Source organism: Halichoerus grypus, chromosome 5 (assembly GCF_964656455.1).
Source record: "Halichoerus grypus chromosome 5, mHalGry1.hap1.1, whole genome shotgun sequence".
NCBI classification, from domain to species: domain Eukaryota; kingdom Metazoa; phylum Chordata; class Mammalia; order Carnivora; family Phocidae; genus Halichoerus; species Halichoerus grypus.
The window spans coordinates 73208610-73232746 of NC_135716.1; the positions used below are offsets into that span (position 1 = coordinate 73208610).

A 24137-nucleotide genomic window follows, 5' to 3' on the forward strand; every position below is an offset into this window, starting at 1 on the left:
TATGCATGTGCGCGCACATGCTCGAGTGCTCTCTCTCTCAAATAAATAAATAAATCTTAAAAAAAAAAACCAACAAGAAACAACTTTGTTGAGTGAGGAAATCCTGGGTAATCTCTCCTATTTCGGTCTTTCCACTAATGTTACCATACTTTCTTTATAAGAAAATTCAGTATTTAATAATAACAACAGTTCTCTGAGTGCTGTCGACTACGTGCTCACCTGAATCATCTCATTTAATCCTCACACCATGCCTACAAAAGCTAGGTTCTATTATAATCTTTCAGATAAGCTTCTGTTGCCTCTCTCTTATAAAACATTATTAGCAAATCAAACAAACCAATTAAAACCTGAGCAAAGGACTTGAATAGATATTTCTCCAAAGAAAACATATAAATGGCCAGTAAACACATGAAAAGATAAACACATATACTCAACATAACTAATCACTAGGGTACAAATCAAAACCACAATGAGATACAACCTAACATCCATTAGGATGGCTACCTTAGGAAGGAAGGAAGGAAGGAAGGAAGGAAGGAAGGAAGGTAGGAAGGAAAGAAGGGAAAGATAGAAAAGTAAAGAGTAAGTGTTGGTGAGGATGTAGAGAAATTGGAACCTTTGTGCACTGTTGGTAGGAATGTAAAGTGTAGCCACTATGGAAAACAGTATGGCAGTTCCTCAAAAAATTAAATATAGAATTTCCCTGTGATCCAGCAATCCCACTCCTGGGTATATACCCCAAAGAATTGGAAGGAGGGTCTCAAAGAGAAATTTGTGTGCGCATGGACATAGCAGCATTATTCACAATAGCCAAAAGGTGGAATCAACGCAAGTGTCTATCAGTGGATGAATGGATCAACAAAATATGGTATATACATACAATGGAATTTAAGTCAGCTTTAGAATGGAAAGAAATTCCGTCATAGGCTACGACATGGATGAACCTGGAGGACGTGCTAAGTGAAATAAGCCAGTCACACAAAAAAGTACATACTTTATGATTCTGCTTATTTATAAAGACAGAAAGTAGAACGGTGGTGGACAGAGGCTGGGAAGAGGGTTATGGGGAATTGTTGTTTAAAGAGTATAGAAGCCCAGTTTTCAAGATAAAAAGAGCTTTGGAAATTGGCTGTCTAATCAGAATGTCCATAACAGTATTGAACTGTACACTTAAAAATGGTTAAGATGGTAAATTTTAAGTTATATGCATTTTACCATGCACACAAAATTATTAGCAAATCTATTCAAATGCTGAATTTTCACCAGATTTTTACCCTCTTTCAAACAGTTTAAATCCAAGTAACACTCTCGATAGAACAGTTAAATATTTTCCAATGCCGCATTTCTCCTCTCTTCTAAACCTCAGTTTCTCCCACTACCTCGGCACATGCTAAAAAATGTTCTCTAAAGTCAGTATGAAGATTTAGCAGGTGGCCAGTGGAAGCACATGAACAGGAAAAGGCGAGAAATGGGCAGGAGGATCTAGTATATCTGGAATTGGAAGCAGAGGTTTTCCTCATCTCAGAAGGACCAATGAGCTTGATCTGCAGGTGACAATTTCAGCACAGGCTTGGGTCACTCAGGACAGAAATGTACTGTGAGCCGATTGACTCAGGCGTTGACTCCCGCTGCTACGCTAGCTCACCCCCTCCTCAGTTTCTCTGGCCGAGTTGGGCTGGCATATGGCACCTGTGACCACCACCATGGCAAAGCTGGCAAAGAGTTTACCATTCTACTTGCTAGTAGCTCTCAAGAAAATTTTAAGAAGGGATGCCCGGTGGCTCAGTCGGTTAAGCGTCTGCCTTCGGCTCAGGTCATGATCCCGGGGTCCTGGGATCGAGCCCCACATCGGGCTCCTTGCTCAGCAGGGAGCTGCTTCTCCCTCTCCTGCTGCTCCCCCTGCTTGTGCTCTCTCTCTCTCCCTCTCTCTCTCTGGTAAATAAATAAATAATCTTTAATATTTAAAAAAAAGAAAATTTTAAGAAAACACAAGAGGACTAGCATAATCTCTTCCCCTCAAAGCAATAACTTCCCAGACTAGCAGATCTTATCCCTTCTCTCTCCAGTGCAAACATCATGTAGTTTGATGCCTTCATCCTGGCTTCACAGCTGAACATGAGGAGGTTGGAACAGAACTCCAAACCATCATTTCGTATGCAGGGTTACTGTTTTAGAGCAGATGAGTACACCCCGTTAAGCTCCCTCTACTTTTCTCTTCATGACAGGTATGCAATTCCTTTGCTGGCAAATATTCACAGGAAGGTCTAACTGGATTATTTATAGTTCGAACTCATGACTGAAGTTGGGGAAAATCCACTGAAATATAGCTTCCAGTGACTATGGTCAAATATGGTAAAATAAAGAAAATGAAACTAGAGTGCACAGAACCATATTGTATAGGAAACACGTCAGGTATAGAATTTCATTCTCATTTCAGCAACTGAGAAGATGTTTGTTTGCCCATTTTACTGATGAGGAAACTGATGAGGTCAAACTAACTTGTAAATAGCTTTTAGCAAGCAAGTGAGTCCAGGTCTCTGGGATGCCAAAGCAGCTGGTGTCTTCACTGCCTTGAATGACTTTGGGCAAGTCACTTGTCTGAGTCCAGTGTCCTTGTTTATCAAATGCTGACAATAATTCCTATCTCACAGTGGTATTGCAATGAGTATGAGAGATAACTGAAGAATATGTGCCTAGAAGGGGGGCAGTGGACACTGTACAGCTTGGATAGTCTTTCCTCCCGTCCTTCTTCTTCCTCATCCCCCACTTCATCACCTCCTCCCCATTCAAAGTCATGGTAAATACAGGGAGGAACATGGTTCCCTCAGTGAGCCAGCGGGGTTGGAGAAGACACGTTGGGAGGGAGCGTGGAGGAAGATAGGGGCAGCTTCTCTTTAGAGAAGTGATGGCTTCTAAGAGGGAAGAGACCTCAACATGAGCAGATAATGCTGAAACCATTTGAGGAAAGTTCTTTTGGAGCAGAAGATATTTACAAGATCTTAAATGATCTCCCCACAGATTATCAATTAATTATGAAAAAGAACTAAAAAGTAGTATTTACAATGGAGAAATCTGGTAGACCTCCTTAAAATCACACAGACCATGAGCAATAATGGGACCAACTAATATTTTGTGCCTCCTGGTAGATGCCCTGAGGACACAGCATCGTTTACTGTTTAGATACTATTCATGCACAAAGGCATTTCCTGAGCCAAATCATGGAAAAATCCAAATGAGGAACATTCTACAGAACAACTGACCCATGTTCTACAAAATGTCAGTGTCATAAAAGATGAAGAAGGACCGAGGGACTGTTCCAGATTAGAGGGTAGTGAAGACATGTCAACTCAATGCAAATACATGATCCTAGGGAGCTCAAGGGCATTACTGGGACAACTAAAGGAATTCTAGACTTCGTATTAGATAATAGTATGTATTGATGTTAGATCTCCTAAACGTGGCCAATGTATCGTGTAAGATAATGGTCCTGCTCTCAGGAGACACATATTTCCGTATTTAGGGGTGAAAAGTCATCACATCTGCAACTCACTGTGTATGTGTGTGTATGTAGAAAAGACAAAAAGCAAATATAGCAAACCACTAACTGGTGAATTCAGGTGAAGGGTTTGCAATGTTCATTACACAATTCCAGCCCCTATTCTGTGGATTTGCAAAAAAACATATTAAGAAATAAATACAAACACCTCAGAGGAATAAAGAAGGTAGCTTTTTTTTTTTAAATGAGCAGGTAACAGCTTGATGATCCCTCAAAAAGCTAATGATAGAATTACCATATGACTCAGCAATTTCACTGTTAAAAGAACATATATACCCAAGAGAAATGAAACCATTTGTCTACACAATTTGTACATGAATGTTCGTAGCAGCACTATTCACAATAGCCAAAAGGTAGAAACAACCCAAATATCCATCAGCAGACAAGTGGATAAACAAAGTGTGGTGTATCCATACAGTAGAACATTATTCAGCCATTAAAAAAAGGATGAAATTCTGACACACGCTACAACATGGATGAGCCTTGAGGACATTATGTTAAGTGACATAAGCCAGTCACAAAAAGGCAAATGCAGTAGGATTCCACTTACATGAGGTACCTAGACCAGTCAAGTTCACTGACACAGAGAGCAGAATGGTGGTTGCCAGGGTCGGGGGAGGGGAAATGGGGAATGGTTGCTTCACGGGTACACTGCTTCCTTTCTGGAACTAGATGGAGGTGGTTACACAACAACGTGAGTACAGTAAACGTCACTGAATCGTTTACTTTAAAATGACTGATTCTCTGTGACACAAATCTTACCTCAATAAAAAGGAAAAGGGCAGACAGGCAAAGGGGGAGTTGGATTCTATGACCTGGGCCACAGAGTGTGAATGAGAAGAGGCCGCCGCGTCCAGGAGCGCACACTCACACCCACGAATCTGCTGACTGGGATGGAAATGGTGTGCATGACGGGCACTACTGACTAGTTCTGGAATATGCTAACCAAAATGAAGACCGTCAGCTTGTGTAATTATCATTTACCTGGATTCCATAACAAGTTCACAGACTTACAGTGCAGCGAACTCATTCTATGCTGGGTCAGTATCCGCCATATTTAAAAGATGCTTCAACTAAAGCAACAGCAACAGGAGAAAGGAGGCGATACTCTGATCCCAGGGGCCAACATGTTAGAGGAGAAACCTCTCTCACAGACCCCTGGATGGGCAAGCGGGCTGCCTACATGGTCGCAGCAGGCTGAGTCTCTAGCTTCTGCTCAGCTGGGACTGCACAGGATTAAAAGCTGCTACCCCTTCATCTCTCTAGAAATCACAGTGCTTTTCACTCACACAAAGCTGGCACAGAAAATGTGATCCACTGAGACTGCATGACCACACGTGTTATCCTTAACAAGAGCAACGGCATTTTCAGTTAGAACCTCAAAGAGAACATGACTTTTTTTAAAAGGGCTCTATAAATTCTATCACAAAAGAAAAAAGAAAATTCAAATTTGCTATAAAAACTTTAGAAAAGACATGGGGAAAAAAATCCCCTGGAGAAATCACTGCTCTAATTTCATGGTTACCTCTGGTCTGCCTGAGAAGGCAGGACATAAGGAATAATTCATGAATGGCAGCATTTTGAGCACCTTTAGAAACTTTCTTGGTGAGAAAGTGCAATAAATGTGATGCTTCTTATTATGCCCACTAGTAAGGACGAACCTCACCCTGAATATAATTTTCCCTGAGATGGAAACCAATTTCCTGCCCTTAAAATATGTGTCCAGAGAATCTGGTGATGAGAGAATCACGAACGAGTAGACAGAACAATCAGGATAAAAACCCACTGTCCTCTTCCTTATAAACGTTCATTCTAAAAGAGCTACTACAGGGGACAGGAGAAGTGAAATAGGTGAAGGGGAGTAAGAGGTACGAACATCCAGTTATAAAACAATTAAGTCACGGGGATGAAAAGTACAGCACGAAGATAGAGTTAATAATATCGTAACAATGTTGTATGGTGACAGATGGTGACTATACTTCTCATGGTGAGCAGAACAAAACATACAGAGCTGTTGAATCACTATGTTGTACACCTGAAACAAATATAACATTGTATGTCAAGTGTAATTCAACTAAAAATTTAAGAGAGAGAGTTACAAGGAAGAGAGTCCAATCAAACCAATTTGCAGGCCAGTTCTTGTGCCAGGTGGGCAGAGCAAAACAAAAGAAATGATGTTTCTGACATGGTTTAATGTTTGGCTGAGAAAATGGGTGGACACTGCTTGAGCCCTTACTTCTCTGGTCACCTCCTCCAGAGCCACACACTCACCCATCCAGACTTCCCCGAACTGCCCAGCACCAAGCCTTTTCACCAACTTGATGGAATCCCGTGGGATCTCCCAGGCATCTTTGTCCCACGGCTTTTGTGGTTTGGGGCTAATACAAGCCTTCTCCAACCTTCTGCACAAGCCATCTGACTGCTCTAATGTGAAAGAGAAAAAAAAAGGTTAAGAAATGTCCTACTTTGTAATTTACCAGTATCTATGAAGAAATTTCGACTACTGGTGGGATCATTTCCAGCTCGACGCAGTCTACGAACCTAAAATGCTATGGGGGTATCTTTTGTCTAATTGTGACTTTGGAAATTCTTGCCTGAAGGACATTTTATCCATTAGTACTGTTTGCAAACCTACAATATGTATCCCCGCGGAGTGGGTTACAGAAGTAAACAGTACCAGCAGCTACTGACTATAACTGACTTCAATCACACAGAGAATGAACCTAAAGGCCGCCCATGGGTTTGGCTTCTCAGGGCTGAAAAGTGGCACTGGAGACTGAGGACCATTGACTTGCCTCTTCTAAATATTTTCTTGTTGTTGTTATTTCTGTTTTCTTTTACCCAGACTATGGATTACTTTTACACACACACACACACGCACACACACGCATATATAAATATATATATATATATATAAAGACACAGACCTGCAAATCTGCATTCTGATTCCAAATATTTAAAAATGTGTTGTAAAAATATGCACTACATGAAAAGAATATTCATTTTTCTCTTCGCAGTTTTGGAACATTAACTGTCAAACAGCATGGATGTGGTGGAAAGAACTGGGATAATTATTCACTAAGATCCGATCTGACTTTAAATGCATATGTAATTACAGATTAATTTAGAATCAATTACAGAATACGGATCCTCCAAATTCATCCAAAAGAAATATGAGGTCGAAGAATTTTAATATAAAGAAGTGTTTGACACCCTACATTTTGTAATAAATCTGTTTTGTCTTGTCCGACCTTCAGTTTTTACTTACTTTGGTAATGTTTAATCATGTCACTGATACAAGGAAAAGTGATTCGTGGAGAGATGTAATAACCCCCATTGTCCAGACTTCTAATTTTGTAGTGCTTAATAACATCACCGTGCACAGGGTCATAATCTCTGACAGAAAGAGAGTAGCTTCCTGTGGGGGAAAAACACAAGTTTGTTATCAAACCATAAAACTTTCACGACCAGGATATATCTTTTTTTAAAAAAAGAATTCTAGACTAGTTTCTAAGAATGATTTCCTAAATAGTGATTTAGAAGGGGACTTAAAGCACTTCCTACCTTTCAAGGTTTCGCTTTCTCTGATAAGAAAAGCTCCAGGACTGTTCCCTGGCGCCAGCAGCTGTCTTTCTGCATCTTTCCTGGTTATATCCTTGAAAAACCACCTGAGAAGACATTGTCACACTTCATGGATGTTACGCTCCAGGGAAGGAAAAAGGTAAGGAATGCATAAGAAAGCCAAGGCAGCAAGCAAAACCATCCAAGATGGCAACAGGTAAGGACTCACTCTTCCGTTTCCAAGGTGTTGACTTTGGCGACGTAGTTGCTGGGGATGAACCCTTCTCTCTTTGTTGAAAGGGATTTAGCTTTCCACCATTCTCCATGCCTGGAAGAGAAACGGACATCAAAAAGTGTCTGTGTCCAGGGGCGCCTGCCTCGCTCTGTTGGTACAGCATGGGACTCCTGACCTTGGGCCTGTGAGTTCGGGTCCCACGTTGCGCGTAGAGATTATGTTTACAAAAATAAAATCTTAAAAAAAATAAGTGTTTGTATCCAATGAGTCAAGAACTGCAATAACAATTGTCTGAAGGGGGGGTGAGGGAGGGTGGGAAGATCCCTGGAACCCCAGAATCCAGCGGGAAAATTCGCTCCTTTTGCTGAAATAAAACTATGTTTAGAGACTTAAGGCAAAGGAAAACAGCCTCATAACTGGATCACTGTGCTCGGCGCCGCACACACAAGAGTTGGTGAAAATGGTTCCTCTCTTGCAGAAGCAACCATTTGTAATTTCCCCCAGGATCTCCAAGAAATGCTGTAGGATCCTTATATAGAAACGAGAGTCAAGGGAACAACGAACCATCGCTCTCACGTTATAAACTCCTTTGTTAAAACATCTACTTTCCATAGAGAGGTGCTGTGGAGAGAAGAAACGGAAAACCATAAAGTAATCCCAAGCAGGTAGGCTCATTCCCCCTGTTCTTGCCCTCAGCATGGAGCCAAGGAGGAGGCTGGGGCCGAGGAAGGAGGCAGGAATGGAAGGGTCCCCAGGAGCCTCAACTATGATGTTCAAATCCCCACGCCCAGTCGGGCTCCTTGTTTGCAAGCCATGAAGGACAGCCACAAGGACCCGAAGCTGCTACCTGCTGTGCGTCTGTCTATTCACGACATTCTCACATCAACCCGGGACAGAGCCACTGTCACTCCCATTATAGGCCGCTCCCGTTTCCTAAGTGCAGAAACGAAGGCATAGAGCTGAAGGGACTTGTCAAGGTCACACAGCTATCAAGAGGCAGGGCCAGGATTAGGCCCGAGTTCACACTCACCCAGTAAGTGAGAACTGCTCTTAACCACTTAGCACTTACTAAGGGGTCTCCCTCCTCCAACCCTGGTAGGCCGGCCAGCATGACAATGTATGCAAGATCAGGGGCAAATACTTGGGAAATCCTTATTCTCAGTACCAAGCCCCTGTGGTCTGAGCCACGGGTCTGTGAGTCAGCATGGGGAGCTGGGGGGTGGGTCAAGGACACGACGATGTCTAAGTGTCTTCACAGAAGGACGACAACGGCTGAGGAGGGGCTTTTCCAAAATGACGGCTGCTTCTGCACAGTGCCCTTAAAAATCAAACCAAGTCGGACCCATACACCCAGTCTGAATTTGAGCATTATAACTAAGTAAACACGGGCATTAAAATAACATGCAAACTCCACACAGACACAAGCTTCTTAAGGTGGCACAGACGGATAAAGAAAGAAACTGGTGTCTGCATTCAAAGGGAAACCTGGAGAACATAAGAGGAAGATTCCTTTGGCCTCATTCCTTGCACTCCCAAAGCCCTGCTAGCAGCAAGGAGGCTGGGAGGCTGCTCGTTGCTGTGCTGCTGGGAGCAGAACGAAGGGGCCAGGACTCTGGCCCGAGAAAAGGGTGCGTGGGCATACTTACTCCTCCAGGACTTTCATCTTCTCTCCTTTCTTGAAAGACAAGTCGTCCGGGTGGATGCCATCATAGGGGTACAAGGCTACCACGATGTCTCCTTGCTCCTCCGGATCTAAAAATGAAGGACGAAAGGGGAGACGTTCAAGAATCCATCAATGGAAACGTTTTAACAAGTCTTTATCAGGCACAAAAGATGGATAATGACATGTGTTTCCTGCCTAGTGGGGCTCAGAGCCCACATGGTCTGCAGTAAGCAACGTATACAGTTGGATACACTGGATACAGTTGATGTTATCCCCAGTCATAGAGACCTACAGTTATAATTAATTCCAGCCCTATACTTCAGAAAGGATACAGCCATGTTCAGAGCAGCATTATTCACAAGAGCTGAAAGGAAGGAACAGTCCGAATGTTCGGTGGCAAATGAATGGATAAACAAAATGTGGTGTGTACATACAACGTGATATTATTCAGCCTTAAAATGGAAGAACATTCTGACACGAGCTACAACATGGATGAACCCTGAAGACATTACAAGGAGTGAAATAAGCCAGACACGAAAGGACAAACACTTTATGAGTCCACTTATTTGAGGTACCTAGAGTGGCCAAATTCATTGAGACGGAAAGTGGAATGGTGGTTGGCAGGGGCTGAGGGGAGTGGGGGAATGGGGAGTTAGTGTTAAACTTGGACCGAGTTTCAGTTTGGGGAGATGAAGAAGTTCTGGAGATGGATGGTGGTGCTGGCTGCCCAATAATGTGAATGTACTTAAAGCTACTCAACTAGACACGTAAAAATGGTGACAATGATAAATTTTATATTCCATGTATTTTTTTGACAATGAAAGTATAAATAAAAACACCCAAGCTGACTCCCTTAATGCATCTCTAACAGTAAAGAAAGGAAAACCACCATGTTGCTATGGAAACATACCTTTAGTTTGAAACCTCTGTCCTGGTAAAAGCTGAGATTCTGGAACCTAGGAGAGAATATTGGTTAGGAAAAGGATTTTTACATTTAGCTTTTCTTACTTACATGCATGTTGTATGTTATGTCATTTTTCTCACAGTAGCAAATGAGGTTTAGAATGGCTCATTTAGGAAGCCGGAAAGAAGAGAACAGAGAAAACATTTTGCAGAGCTGGGTCCCATCCTACACAGCTCAGCGGAACGGCTCTCCCTTCTAAGAGCAGTCATTTGCCGGTGGCGGCAGGAAGTGAACAGGTGAAGGCTGGAGTCTCAGCATGGAAACCAGACACCAGGGACTGCAGAGCAGAAGACGGAAACGGCCTGGGCCCCTGCTGGCTTGGTGGGATTGCCACTTCGGCCAGGACTGCTGATCTCCGTGTTTCTCAGACTTGTTTAGCAAACAGAGTCAGGGCTCTGTCACTAGAGGCTGAGAACAGGTCCTAACGGATCCAGGCTTCCTAAGGCTGACTCTGCTCCTGTCATGGGGACAGATGGCATCCCCGGTTACTTCAGCTGGGAGGTGAATTGGCAGGAAGGGTCTGTGGGACAGAAGGTCACCTCAATGACCTTTTAAACCAAATTCCTTTTTCTCTCAGTGACCATGGGGAGGATGGTAAGACCTCGTGGGCCCCTTTTCAGGAAAGTACTGTCCAAGGCCTACATCCACAAATCATGCAACTTTTCCCTTTGATTCAGTGACTTAATGGAATGGGACCAAAACAGTTTGCACTGAAATTTAAATTTCTTTTTTTTTTTTTTAATTTAAATTTCTGATGATGACAGTTAGCCCATAAAATCCCCAATTATGAGGTTGGGGCAGTGGGGGAGGGGGCATTACTCTATGTCCTGGTATCAGAAAATCAGGGGTCCGTGCTATCCTTGAATACTTACTTTAAAAGTTCTAGACTGATTTTTTTAATCATGGGGATTTGCATAATTAGGATTCATGATCAATTACAAATGATTTAGAGGAAATAATTAGAAGATGAGAAACTAGTTAAATCACTTTGAAAGCAGCAAGCCGATTTCAAATACCAAAGAGTCCTTAATTTACAAATGTTTTAACAGACTTTCTAGAAGACCAAAACACGTATAGGCAACTCATCTGTCGTAACTCTTTCCTTAAAATGTCTTTTCTTCGGGGTGTTGCTGAATTCCATCAATTTCACCTCACTGGCTTCTCGGAGCTCCTGTCACAGAGCCAGGGCGTGCATTTTTGGCACATCTGGCCACAGCTGGGAGTGTTATCTATGGCCATGGGATAAGGCCATGCTAGCGGGCTCAGGAAACAAGGGCAGCTGTGGCCAGAGAAGGCACAGACTAAGAGACAGAATCCAGGAGGGAGCTGCCATATTGCAAACCTGTTTACTACTTCTGCCTTCCAACCCCATGGTTAACCTCTTTCAATCTTAGGAGGAGGAAAAATGGTACATTTATATGATTTGCCTTTGTTTTTCTGAATCAAGGGCATCTTCGTTCATCATTTCAAAAGAAAACTTGGGTTCAAAGCACGTAAAGTGCCTATAGTACATGATACCAGGAAAAGCCAGATTTGTTTTATGAGATCTCTTAAAGTCTATAAGGAGGCAACTATCTGTGACTCCAATTCTTTCAATCATTTTCTTTCCTATTAATCATGTGTATGTAATATAGTTCTCTACTTATACTGGTTTATGTAATGTTTTTAAATATTATATTTATATTATTTATTATCACTAAATTATGAAAGCTATATAGTCTTATACATTTTGAGTTTCTCTCTATATAACTGTAACATTAATTTATCTATCTAGAAACATCACGTACAATAATTGACAGCAATAATATATTCACTCTTCATCTCCACTTTTTAAGAAGGCCAACAGTAACTTCTCAATTTCAGCAATGGCATGAGACTTTGACATCCGTCAAACCTACAGGATAATGGGGAGCGGTGGGGAAAGAGCTGCAAGAAGGCTTGGTAACAAGAACACACTCCATAATGCCAAGGCCTTATATTTAAAACATGTCAGACTAGAGACACTATGAAAATTCTTAATAAAGGCATTGGGGCTAATTTGATAATATACTATATATATATAATTTGATAATATACTATTTATATACTATATATATACTTATATATATATACTATATATACTAATTTGATTATATATATATGTATATAATAAAATAGATGGAAAGGATAAAAGATCTGAAGTAAAGTACGTTTAACATAGCAACTATCCAAAGCTCTGGTCCTCTTCTCCATGAAATTGGATAGAGTATTAGGTCTTCCTTTGCCAAGCATTTCCCAACTGCATCGAATAGCACAGCACTCATGTAAAATTTCTGGTACAGATATCTGTCCAAGGTTAGGGGGCAGAATTAGCTGTGTACTTTTTAATCCTTTAATTCTCTATAATAAGGCATGACAACTTCAGAATCTGTACTGTCTGGAGTTAACTGAAGAATGACAAGATAGGGGATAAAATATGATACGCCAAAGGGCATATTAGCACTTATTTTAGCTTCTGACTTGAATCCAGAATTTCTTTTTTGCCTCCAGACCACTGTGCTGATCTCACTACCTATCCTAAGTCACCCAAGTTCAGATAGACAGATAGATTGATCTTTATATATAAAGGGTGGGTCTTTGCACCAGTGATATGAAAGATGATTTTCTTTACACGTGAGTAGGTGATCAAAGGCCCTTTATCGTACAATAAGTGGTCTGTTTATCTCTAAAATGTTTACAAACTCTTTAAAGGATTAAGTTATAAAGGAAATCAAAACTTATTTGAGGTCCAAGTAATGGATGTGATTTTTTTGCATGCACATGTTACAGATTTGGCGTTTAAATTACGCAGCCATGCTTTGATCCTGCTGTGGGAATTCTCCCCTGAGACTATCTACTTACTGGCCTTTGCTGTTTATTGGACGTTGGATCTCTCACATAAATAGTTCGGTCAGTATTACGTACTGGTTGAGTCTTCAAATCTATTCCATCGTCATTCAGATTGTCTTTCCTTTTTGATTTTATACATCCCATATTTCCTGTGGGAATACAAAAGCAATGACATTGTTTTACCATTTTAGAACTGGCTTCAAGCTACCAAAATATCTCCATTCACAAAGAATAAAAAGAATACATTTTTATTTTTTATTACAGATAGCTTAACAAACTCAAATGTGAATACTGTTCACATACCCGTTTGCTTGTTCATTCATTCATTCAACAACTATTTATTGAGCACCAATTTTATATCAGAAGACATCATTCCTGCCCTAAAGATGCTCCTATTCTTGTGGCAGAGATTTGTGAATTAAAACTACAGTACAGTGTGGCGAGTCAATGACAGAGGATGCACAGGACCTAGGAAAGGGCACCTAACTCAGGCAAGTGGAAATGCCCCAAAGGAAATGCTCTGAGTCAAAATGGGAGGGATGTTAGTCATGTGGCAGAGTCAGTAAAGGGATTCCAGGAAGAAGGAACCTCATATGCAAAATACTGATCCCGAGATAACATGGCCCCTTCAGGGAACTAGTTCATCACATCCCTTTGGGGAACTGGTTCATCTCACTCCTTCAGGGAACAGATTCAAGCTGATCCCTTCGGGGAACTAGTTCTATGATGAGAAACCCTTTAGCCAAGGAGCAAGTAGGGAAGGCCAGGAGTTGGGATGGAAACAGAGGCGCACCGTGGGTGCCATGCTGGGGAGCTGTTATTCTTACTTTGTCATTTCATGAGGACACAATGGGCAAGGTCAAGTGAGGGGGCTTGAGGCTTCAAAGGCAAGCATGATTAAGAGCTAGATGGTGCAGAACCGGGCTCCAACTGGATGTGGCTTGGGGCCTGGGAAAATGGTGGTGGCCCTTCACCAAGACCAGAAATAAAGGAGGAGATGCCAACAGGAGAGACATCCCCGTTGCCAATGGAAGAGCCGTGGACAGAAGGGGCTCGAGCCTGACCAGTGCAGAACGACACAACCATGTTTCTGAATGCTAAACTCCTTTATTAATTTCTCTGGTTCATAGTAGGATGTATAGAGCACCGCACCAAGCACTCTGGGGGCTAAAGAATCGAATTTAAAATCTGATATCAGATATGAATCTTGCCTTACAGCACAGCCTCACAGTTAAATCCATACATTAAAAACAATAAATCTGTTATGAGCTCTGTTAGAAGGTCCCATAGGGCAGTGGCTCCCAAAGCTGAAGGGACACCAGGATCATCAAACGCAACAGAACAGATTCCCTGGATGCATTCCAAGAAATTCCCTCGGGCCCAGTGGAGGCAGGGCATCCACCCCTCCCCTGCCCCGGGGTGGGGGGGCGGTAATCTGTGGAACTCGGAAGCACTGCCATTGGAGGACCACTGCCTAGATCTTTAGAGGAGGGAGAGAGGATTCCGAGTCTGGGGAGGAGGCGGTGGGAAACAGGAAATAACTCCCGGGGGAGGAACTGTTCTAAGAAACCTCAAGATCTCCAAATTGTCAAACTGTCATCCACAGGCCAGCTCATCTCCCCACCTTGTCCTGCAGGATTCCAGGGGGCCTGCAACCTTCAACTTGTTTATCATCTCATCATGGAGATCTGAAGCCTCTAAAGTACAGTCACACCTCTTTCCGAAACTAGCAAGCAGCAGTTCCCAAAATAAAGGGGAAGCAAGTACTTCTTTGATTCAAAACAGCCCTTTTTTTTAAAAATATGCTAAAGTATCTGCAATGGAGAAGGGTTTTAAAGTTGATCTGTAAATAAGTGAGACGGGTTTTAAAGTTGATCTGTAAGTAAACAGTCAAGCTCTTTTCTCACCAGTCTCAACCCCCACCCCCTCCCAAAAAAGCTGTATCTCACTGACCATCCATTAAGATGGTGCTGTTCAAGAAGGGAAGGTGGAGCCCACCACTGAGCACACAGGCAGCTCCAAGAGGAGGCCCCGGAGGGTCCACCTGACCACCGCTGCCCTTTGCCCTTAACACCCTGCTTTCCCCTCGCACTGACCGCACCCCCCACCGAGCCTCTGGGCTGCCAGCACTCCCGCAGCCTGGCCAAGCTGCCCCGCTCCAGCGCACGCTCTCTCTCTCTGTCTCTGTCTCTCTGTCTGTCTCTTCCTGCCTGTCTCTCTCTGTGTCCCTGCCTGTCTCTTTCTCCCTCTTTCCCTTTCAGTGTCTCTCTGTCTCTGCATCTCTGTCTCTCTCTCCCACCCTCTCCAGATCTAAACACAATGTTACCTGCCCAGACTGGTCTTCACTAACGAGCCTACTAAAAAAATCGCCCCTCTGCCCATTCCTCAGGCTTTACATTCTTCTTTTTCTAATTGTGACCGACATCCCATTACATATTGGTGAATTCGTGGTCAGCCCCCAGCAGAACTGAGGCAGACAGGGAGGCCTCTAGCCTGTTTCTTCAGGGCAGTATTCCCAGCAGCTACACAGGGCCTGCGCAGAGCAGGTGCTCAGGGGATATGCGCTGCAAGAATGAATGGATGGACCAGCTCTGGTTGCTGCACTCCACCTTCCCACATGTTCATCCTGACCCCCCTTGCAAAAGGTGGACAAGAAAAAGGAAAGGAGGTGAAACCCACCTCAGTTGTTTTAAAAGATACAGAAACCTCTAGAACTAACTTCTAGTTTATAGGAAACACAGAGGTTAGAGGAACAAAATGATCAGACAAATCCCTAATGTGTAACCAATCTGGATACTTTGAAAAGTACGGGGCGGGGGGGGTAGAGAGGTGAGGACAGAACTATTCCATATTAAGAAACAAAAGAAACACAATGGGTGAACTTTGAATGAATCCTGGATGGAGGGGGTTGGGGGTAGAGGAGGACACAGGTTGGGATAATTGGGGAAATCTGAATATATTTGAACATGGTATTAGGGAATTGCTGGGCTTCATAGGTGATATGATGATAGCACCGTGGTTATGCAGAAGAATGTCCGTATCTTAGGAGATGCATACACACGTGTGCACGAATGGAGTCTCATGGTGTCTGCGAGTTACAACACTTTGGGCAAGATGAAAAAGAGAAGGGAGTGGGAGACAAATGTGGCATAACATTAAAAAATCAGTGAATCCAGGTGAGGACGTTCTTTCATTTTTTTTTTTCCTGTGGCTTTGTTATTTTCAAAATAAAAAGTTGGAGTGGGGAGAAAATAAGGGGATATTTATATTACACTACTTTCTCTCATAAAGTTGTTCAAAATGTTAGAAACAGTGTGTGTGTGTGCATGCGCACAGGGGATGAGGTTAGAAAAGTACTTTGAGGGGTGTTATTTCTGTATCATGCCAAGGAGTGCAGACTTTATTTCAGCAGGAAGCCATGGAAAGTTTTTTACCCAGGGAAACGATATGATGAGACCACTCCTTCCCAGAGAGAACTCTGTAGGAGCAAGAGGGGAGACGAGAGCTAGATGGGGACATCTGGGACCCAGACCTCTAAGAGGTCTGGACAAAGAGACAATGGCGACTGTCCATGGGCAGTGGCCCTGGGAAGGAAGACAAAGGATGGAAATAGAAAGCAGGTGGATGTGTGAGGGGTGGTGACAGTCCACGGATTATCATTTCTTTATGCTTATTTCGTAGTTTCCTCTCCCCCATCACCATGGATCACTGAGAACCAATGCATGGGCCGTAGATGGAAACAATTACAACACTGCTCCACGTGGAGATACCGTCCTTGGTCGCTCAGGCTGAGCCGGCCTCTGCTGACTGCCCACCCAGCAGGGAGCCCTGGGTTGGGGCCCTACAGTTCCTCACAGTCCAGCAAGAAAGCTCAGAGAGCTCCTTGTTGTGACATAGGGATGAACTCAGACCAGGTCTTGCAAATGCCTTCTGCTGTGGGAAGGTACCAGAAAGGTTGAAGATACAATGTACCCCCCACAAAAACTGAGAAAGTGGTTACATGTTTGCAAATGATATGAGCTACACTGTACAATGACTCGCACCTTAGTATTTTTTACAAACTATAGAAATGATCCCTGAAAGTATAGTCTTTCCCTTAGTATTTTTTAATTAAACATTTATCATTTTCTAAGCATCTTGTTTACTGCTTGAATAAACCCTATGACATAGGTATTACTAACCCCACTCTACAGAGGAGTACACTGAGGCCTACAGAAGTCATGTGACCAGTTCCCAAGCCACAGCGGTGGGGAATGCCGGTGCTGGGCCTCACACATGGCTTTAGCCAAAAGTCCGAGCTCCACCATTTTGCCATACGATGGCTATTTTGAAACTTGTGCTTTATCTACATACTAACGATGCTGAATGAAGGGATTATTTCTGTGGCCTGCTTCTTTCTCAAAAGGATTTGAAATGCTTTCACCAAAAAAAGACGATAATGAGTTTAAACAAATGAAAGCAGAAAAGCTGAGCCCAGGACAAGAGGAGAATGGAGGTCGGGTAACATGGTGGGCACCAGATTTGTTAGAGCAGGTTTCCTGGCAGGAAGAGCAAAAGTGCAGGGCGGGTGACAGCGCTTTCACGAAGGGAAGAGGAAGTAACCGAGCTTGTCACAGGAGGGCAAGGCCCCGGCACAAATGCTTATGACAGACTTGACATCAAGTCCTACAGACATTCAAGTCCGATGGCAATATATTCCATTTTTTTTTTTTTAGCAGTAAATGAAGGCACATTTCATATGTGGAGATTCTCATTTAATTATGATAATAACCGGGGGTTTGACATGCAAATACAGCCCTGGGATATTCATTACATGAGCTCAACTACATGGTCTGAAGAGACACAAACAGCTGGGCAACCATTTGCTCACAAAGGGACATCCACCCACACATCCAGGAAACGGGAGGTGGGTAAGTTTTCTTTCCAAAAATGTCTGTTGGTCACTGCAACAAATATCCACTGGGTGGGCTTATCCTCATGTAAGGGCCTTAGAATACCAAAATCCTTAAAAAAAAGAAAAAAAAGATTTTGGAGAAAAGACTAAGTATGAGTCTTCATTCATCACTCCTGCTGCCTGTGGTCAGATCCAATAATGCCTTACAATTATCCATGTGCTCAACAAAGAAGCAACTGTCCACTCGGAATTCTACTTCTGGGGATGGGTTTGTTCTTTTTTTTTCCCCCTCCAGCTTTATAGAGATATAACTGACACATGACTTTGTGTAAGCGTAGGTACATGACGTAGTGATTTCATATACTGTGTATTGTGAAATGATGACCACAATAAAGTTAGTTAACACATCCATCACTTCACATGGTTGTCAGGTTTAGTTTATTTGTTTTATGGTAAGGAGTTTTAGAGGTTTTGTTCTTGAGATACACTTGAATAGGGCACAAGGACGTTCACATGAATGTTATTTGTATTATACAGAGAGACAATCTAGATGTCCATCAATAGGGAAGAGTTCATTAAATTGGGTCAAACTGACATATTCTGAGACTAGGTTGAATTGAAAAGAGAGATTTATATAATTTAGGCATTCTTGACCATCAATCATTATTGACTGAAAAAATGCACATATACATAGTTACACAGACATATCCATACGAAAGCAAATCCACATATCCACCAGCCTGGCAGTTAGGTTCTAAAGTCCACTTATAAGGTGCAGATCCTATACAGAAATTTTCTCTTAAAAATTCCTAAGGAAGACACTACAATTTACAAGATATTTTGGAGTAAGGACTGTAGAGTTGGCTCCCTGACCTCAAATCCTGGGTCCATCAATCATTAACTGTATGATCTTGGGCAAGTTGCCAAACCTTTCTGTCCCTCAGTATCCTTCTGAAAAATGGAGATGACTTTATCTGGCTCTTTGCATTGTTATGATGGTTAAATGAATTAAATTAGCTGATATTCGTAAAGTGCTTAGAAGTATGCTTAAAAACAGTAAGAGCTATAAACATGTTTGTTAAACACATAAATAAATGAGGTCTAAATACTAGTGCACAACCTCACCCCACCCCAAAGAGGGAATAGTAGGAGCACATCTCCCATCCCACCTGCAGGGTGGAACCCAGGCCTCTTGGACCATCTAAATGGATGTTTTCTTCTGCCCCCCCTTCCCTTCCCACTTTTGGGCGGGCACCTTGCATGCTACACCAACTCTACTGTATACTTTGGTATTGCAGGATGATCTGAATGTGAATGTACACATTACTCGGTAATTAAAAAGGGGGGAGGGAAGCTGTGAAGTGAGAGGGGTTCCCGAGTTTGCATATTACATGTTTTGGGTAAAGTTTGTTTGTCATAGATTTCCTAAGGTTGAAAGGTATTACATCCCACTGGATGCCACTTCCCCCTATGAAAGCTGAATCCATGTTTTAACAATTCCACACAATCCTAGATCTTAACATTTAAAAATGAAGTTACTAGAATTTAACCTCCCAGAACCTCAATTTCTAGCCTTTACAAAATGCTACAAAGAAACTGTGTTGGTATCATGTTTTGTTTTTCTTATGACTTGTAAATTTTCTCTCTTTATTCCAGCAGCCACCAAAAAGCAACTAAAAACTTTTTTTTGGCATTGAACTTCACCACCACTTCCCAAACTGACTGCTTCAATTTGCATTGAGTTTTCCCAGCAACAAGCCAATTACTCATCCAAAGACTCATCAGGAGCTGTGAAATCTTTCTCCTGTTAGCTACCTTTTGCCTGACCCTGCAATATCAAGCGGTCATTCTGGAGTTACTAGAAATATCTATGCGGGTAGGGAAAAAAAAGAGAAGAATGTGTAATTACCTACTTTGTGCCTGGCACTGCCCAGATGAGGAAAGAAAAGCCCTGATGTAAACCTGTGCCAGGTTATCAAAGGTCTTAGATAAAAGTGGAACTTGGTCCATCTGCTTCAAAGCTGCACTTTTTTTTTTTAAAGATTTTATTTATTTATTTGTCAGAGAGAGAGCACAAGCAGGGGGAGCGGCAGGCAGAGGGAGAAGCAGACTCCCCGCTGAGCAAGGAGCCCGATGGGGGGCTCGATCCGAGGACCCTGGGATCATGACCTGAGCCGAAGGCAGACGCTTAATTTACTGAGCCGCCCAGGCGCCCCCCAAGCTGCACTTCTGTACCCACCCAAAGCTTTGCGGCCTCTCTGTGGAGTGAGTTGTATCTCTCTGAACTAGCGAGCTTAGAAAAAGAGAAAGAAGTCCCAAGGACTTAGAGATGGGTGGTAACAATCCCAAACAAAAGTGATCTTGAGCTTCCAAAGTAGGCTGGGTTTGGTTCAAGGGTCGTTCAGAGGAATGTATCCCTAAAACAGTGTCCGCGCCTCGTGCTTGCATTCCAGGACCAGTTCGTTAACTTAAGAGCCTTGCATTGCCTGCCCAAATAGAAGACTTTTCGACACCCTTTGACTGTTTTCCTTCTTACTTTACTTTCAAGAATGAGACTTCAGAGATGTTTTCAGAGAAGCAAAGTCTACATATGGAAGAGTTCCAATGTTTTCTTCATACAACCTATCAGAGAGAAAAGGGGTCAGAGAAGCCTTAGAAGTAGCCTCAGGACAGCAGAGGAGGAGAAAGCTCCAGAACTAAACTCCACAATCAACTCCATCCAGTTCCTATCTTAAGTAGCTTTCTTTTCTTTTGCCCATTTCTTTTTGAAAAAGATAGAATTGAAAAAAGGTATAGCCAGACTCTCTCTACTTAGATAACTAAGATTTCTCTCCTTTGTATGTCATGGTAATAATTTTCAAATGTTCTCGGTATTTTTCTTCTGTGAAATCTCCCAGAAAACCATTGTTGACACAGTTAGTAAGCTGGTAACCTAGGTCTGCCTGGGTCCAGACCCTGGCTTTGACCAGCCTCTAATATGAGATCCCTAAGGTTTAAATACCATATGTAACAGGAACAGTGTCTTGGGGCAATTAAGTCTATGTCGTTTTGGTATCTGGTAATCCCAGCTCCTGGTGTTCCTCTGGGTTCCTTATTAAGAGGAAATCCTTGACAACTCAGATCCCAGGGCTGCTCTATGGCGTGGATATCATCTCCAGTCTGGGAGGAATATTGGGTTCCCCCTAGAAGGGAAGGATGTGTACTTTACAAGAAGTACTTCTTGAGTTATAAACTGTGACAAAGAGGAGCCTGAAGGAGCATTAGAAAGAGTAAGAATGGAATAGAAGGTGTGTCCAAGGTGGCCACCCCCCAACCATTTTTACTAGGAAGGGCCAATTGGAAAAGGGCGGGGGGGGGTGGAAAGTGACTTGAAGATCTAGTAGTTTTAGGTCCACATACCTAGACCAAGCCTGGAGGAAGCTGTAGATCTGAAAGAGTTGCTGCCTCTCCCTTTGCTTCCCACCTCACACAGGGTAAAGCACACAGGGCGACTGTCTAGAGGGTCCCCTCACTCAGCCTGCTGAAGGTATAAGGGGCTCTGGAACTTTTGGAGTGTCCCAATGTGATGCATTCGCTCTGGGGGCGCTGTTAGGGTAACACTCGCAACAATCAGCAGTGCCCAGTCATATGTCAGCAGACATATAAAGAACATGGAGAGAATCTGTGGCTTTTTTTCTCCCCAAACAGCACAACAGAAACCCTTTATCTACTTAGGTACCATCTTCGAAGGGAGCTGGAGAAGAAACGTGGACAAAGCTCCTAGGTTAATGAAGCGGCGGCATGACGGTAAAAAGATTAAACTGGATCAAACCCTGTTGGGCAAACTTAAGGCTGTTTTCCCACCTGCCGCTATTCAGAGGGATGAAGAGAAATAGTTAAAGAATGTGAAGGCTTTTTTTCCCTTTGTTTTTGCACAGCTGAATTGCAGCGTATACATTCTGCAAGCACGCTACACAGGAGACACAGAGGATTCTGGAATTAGAGAGTGGTGATGGTGTTACAACCTTGTGAATATACTAAAACCCACCGAATCGTACACTTTGAAAGGGTGAATTTGTGGCATGTATCAATAAAAAATTAATTAAAAAATATGCTTCCCCCACCCACCAAGAGAGATGTAGTGCAGTATGGCTGGCTTCCTCCTCATCACATTTTCTTTATGTTTTTGTGATCTGATCTGATCGGATGAATCCGATACATTTTAATTTACCTTATGCTTGCCAATGTTTTTACCTGATTTGAAAGCATTTTTTTTTTATTATTATATGCTGTAGGACATATGCATAGCAGCAGGAAGACCCAGGTATTATGTAGTTAGCTATAACAGGAATGTGTAGCATAACTAATGTTAAGCCAATACTGAGATATTCTGAAATAATGATGCATAAAAAGAGCAAATTGACTGCATTTATCAGCACCCTAATAAGCCAGTATAGTTTTAGTCACAGTATTTGTTACAGTGAGTCCGAAAAAGACCATTAAAGAGGTAGATGAGGGTTCAAATACCTTACCATTTGGAATCTAGAGCAGAGAAGTTGAAGGGTAATTTGACTCCTGCCTGGAAGAAGGCAGTGGATAATGACAGGTGCAGCAAATTAGGAATTGGGAAGCAGGGCGGCTAGGTCCAGTAATTATGGACAAAACCACTTTCTTCTCTCCGCTCCAATTTCCTCACCATAAAATGAAATGGCTGGGCTTGGCAGAGGGAGTAAATGATACTATTTTTAACTTGACAAATACATATTAAAGTCCTTTAAAATGTGTGCACTTCAGCAGAGCAGAGTGGCGCAGCGGAAGCGTGCTGGGCCCATAAAACGTGTGCACTTCTTAACATTCCACTTCTAGCAATACATTGTTTCTACGAAAATAACTGGTCAGTTACACAACGCTCTGTAGAAAAGGATATTTATTGTGGGACTGTTTGTTGTGGGACAGCTTAAGTTTACAACTGTGTATTGGTTTTACTGTGAAGTGGTTTTAATAGCTTAAGGGTATAACAATTCTTATCAAATGTAATTGTTTTACAAGCTTTTGAAAATTTCTATGATGCCTTTTAAGAAATGTTCTCTTTTTTTAGGGAGAGGGAGGGGCAGGAGGAGAGGGAAAGAGAATGTTCAGCAGGCTCCACGCCCAGCGCAGAGCCTGACTCGGGGCTCAATCTCACGACCCTGAGATCATGACCTGAGCCGAAATCCAAGAGTTGGATGCTTAACCAACTGAGCCCCCCAGGCACCCCAAAATGTTCTTCTTAAAAACAGGATTGTTGAATCTTTTTAGGATTATATTAACATTAGCTGATAGTAATAAGCAGCTTAGTTATTAACAACTATAAGATAACTGGAGAAATTGGATCATTTACTGGATATGTGATGATAAGGAGTTATCATCACTTTTATGTTTAATAATAATGGTATTAAATTTATATTTAAAACATGAGTCTTTACCTTTTAGAGATTAAAATATTTATAGATATAATTTTTAAAATTGTAACAAGTAGCTTAAGTGTACTCTGAGATATGGTTGTTTCTGTAGTTTCCTAGTTCATTCCTTACTTTATTCACCCTTACATTTTTAGGATTTTAAACTAATTTCTAAAAATTCATCAACCCTAGTGACACGTTTTTGTTACATCTGAGGTGCAAATCTGCTTCTTTCTAGAAATTCCTCTACACATCCTCACTTCCCTTCCACACCTCAGAATGGCTTTATCCCTCTGTGTCAAATGGTTTTGCAAACAGTTGCTGGGTCAACACATCCTAATTTCTCCTTAGAAGCTAAAGCGTTAGCATGTCTGATGTCTTGGGAATGTTTTGGTCACTTGTAATTTCTTTCTAATGCTTCTAAATTTAAACTTAAGCTTAAATTAAAATTTTATTATTTTAAGTACAGAAACAACAAGGTTGATATGCCTTTTGAAAACTAGCAAGAGAAACAGTAAAAAAAATGAATATACTTTAAAAAATAGGCATAATATTCAAGTAGTTAAAAGAAACAAGTCTTCTGGTAAATTGGAAAATTTGATAAATATATCAGATTGGCCTTTAGGCAACTGAGTTTTGGAAAGTTGACCTAGAAGATGATACATCAACATAAAAGAATACTAGGTAGTTATTAAAATAGTGTGTGTGTGTGTGTGTGTGTGCGTGTGTGTGTGTGTGTAGCCAGAGGGAGGGAGAGAGACATAAAAAGATATTCACACTACAGTGGCACCTGGGTGGTGCAGTTGGTTAAATGTCTGACTCTTGGTTCTGGCTCAGGTCGTGATCTCAGGGTCCTGAGATCCAGCCTAGCCGCAGATTTTGAGTTCAGCTTGGAGTCTGCTTAAGACTCTCTCTCCCTCTTCCTCTCCCCCCATTCCCCTCTGTACACGCTCTTTCTCTCTCTCTCAAATAAATA

At 42.2% G+C, this 24137-nt stretch overlaps 1 protein-coding gene across 3 annotated transcripts in view; it reads right to left on the minus strand.

Moving 5' to 3' along the window:
* Nucleotides 1-24137, minus strand: part of LYN (LYN proto-oncogene, Src family tyrosine kinase) — a 114924-nt gene that overhangs the window by 47079 nt on the left and 43708 nt on the right. For 2 of the 3 annotated variants that reach the window (XM_036106088.2, XM_036106089.2), the window contains exons 2-8: nucleotides 12860-12996; nucleotides 9926-9971; nucleotides 8999-9104; nucleotides 7347-7445; nucleotides 7121-7224; nucleotides 6825-6974; nucleotides 5828-5980 (exon numbers count right to left, since the gene is read on the minus strand). In XM_036106088.2, the coding sequence (XP_035961981.1) occupies nucleotides 5828-5980; nucleotides 6825-6974; nucleotides 7121-7224; nucleotides 7347-7445; nucleotides 8999-9104; nucleotides 9926-9971; nucleotides 12860-12991 (790 nt within the window). In that variant the 5' untranslated portion in view covers nucleotides 12992-12996. The remainder of the gene's footprint in view (nucleotides 1-5827; nucleotides 5981-6824; nucleotides 6975-7120; nucleotides 7225-7346; nucleotides 7446-8998; nucleotides 9105-9925; nucleotides 9972-12859; nucleotides 12997-24137) is intronic. The other variant, XM_036106090.2, reaches the window with a different exon arrangement.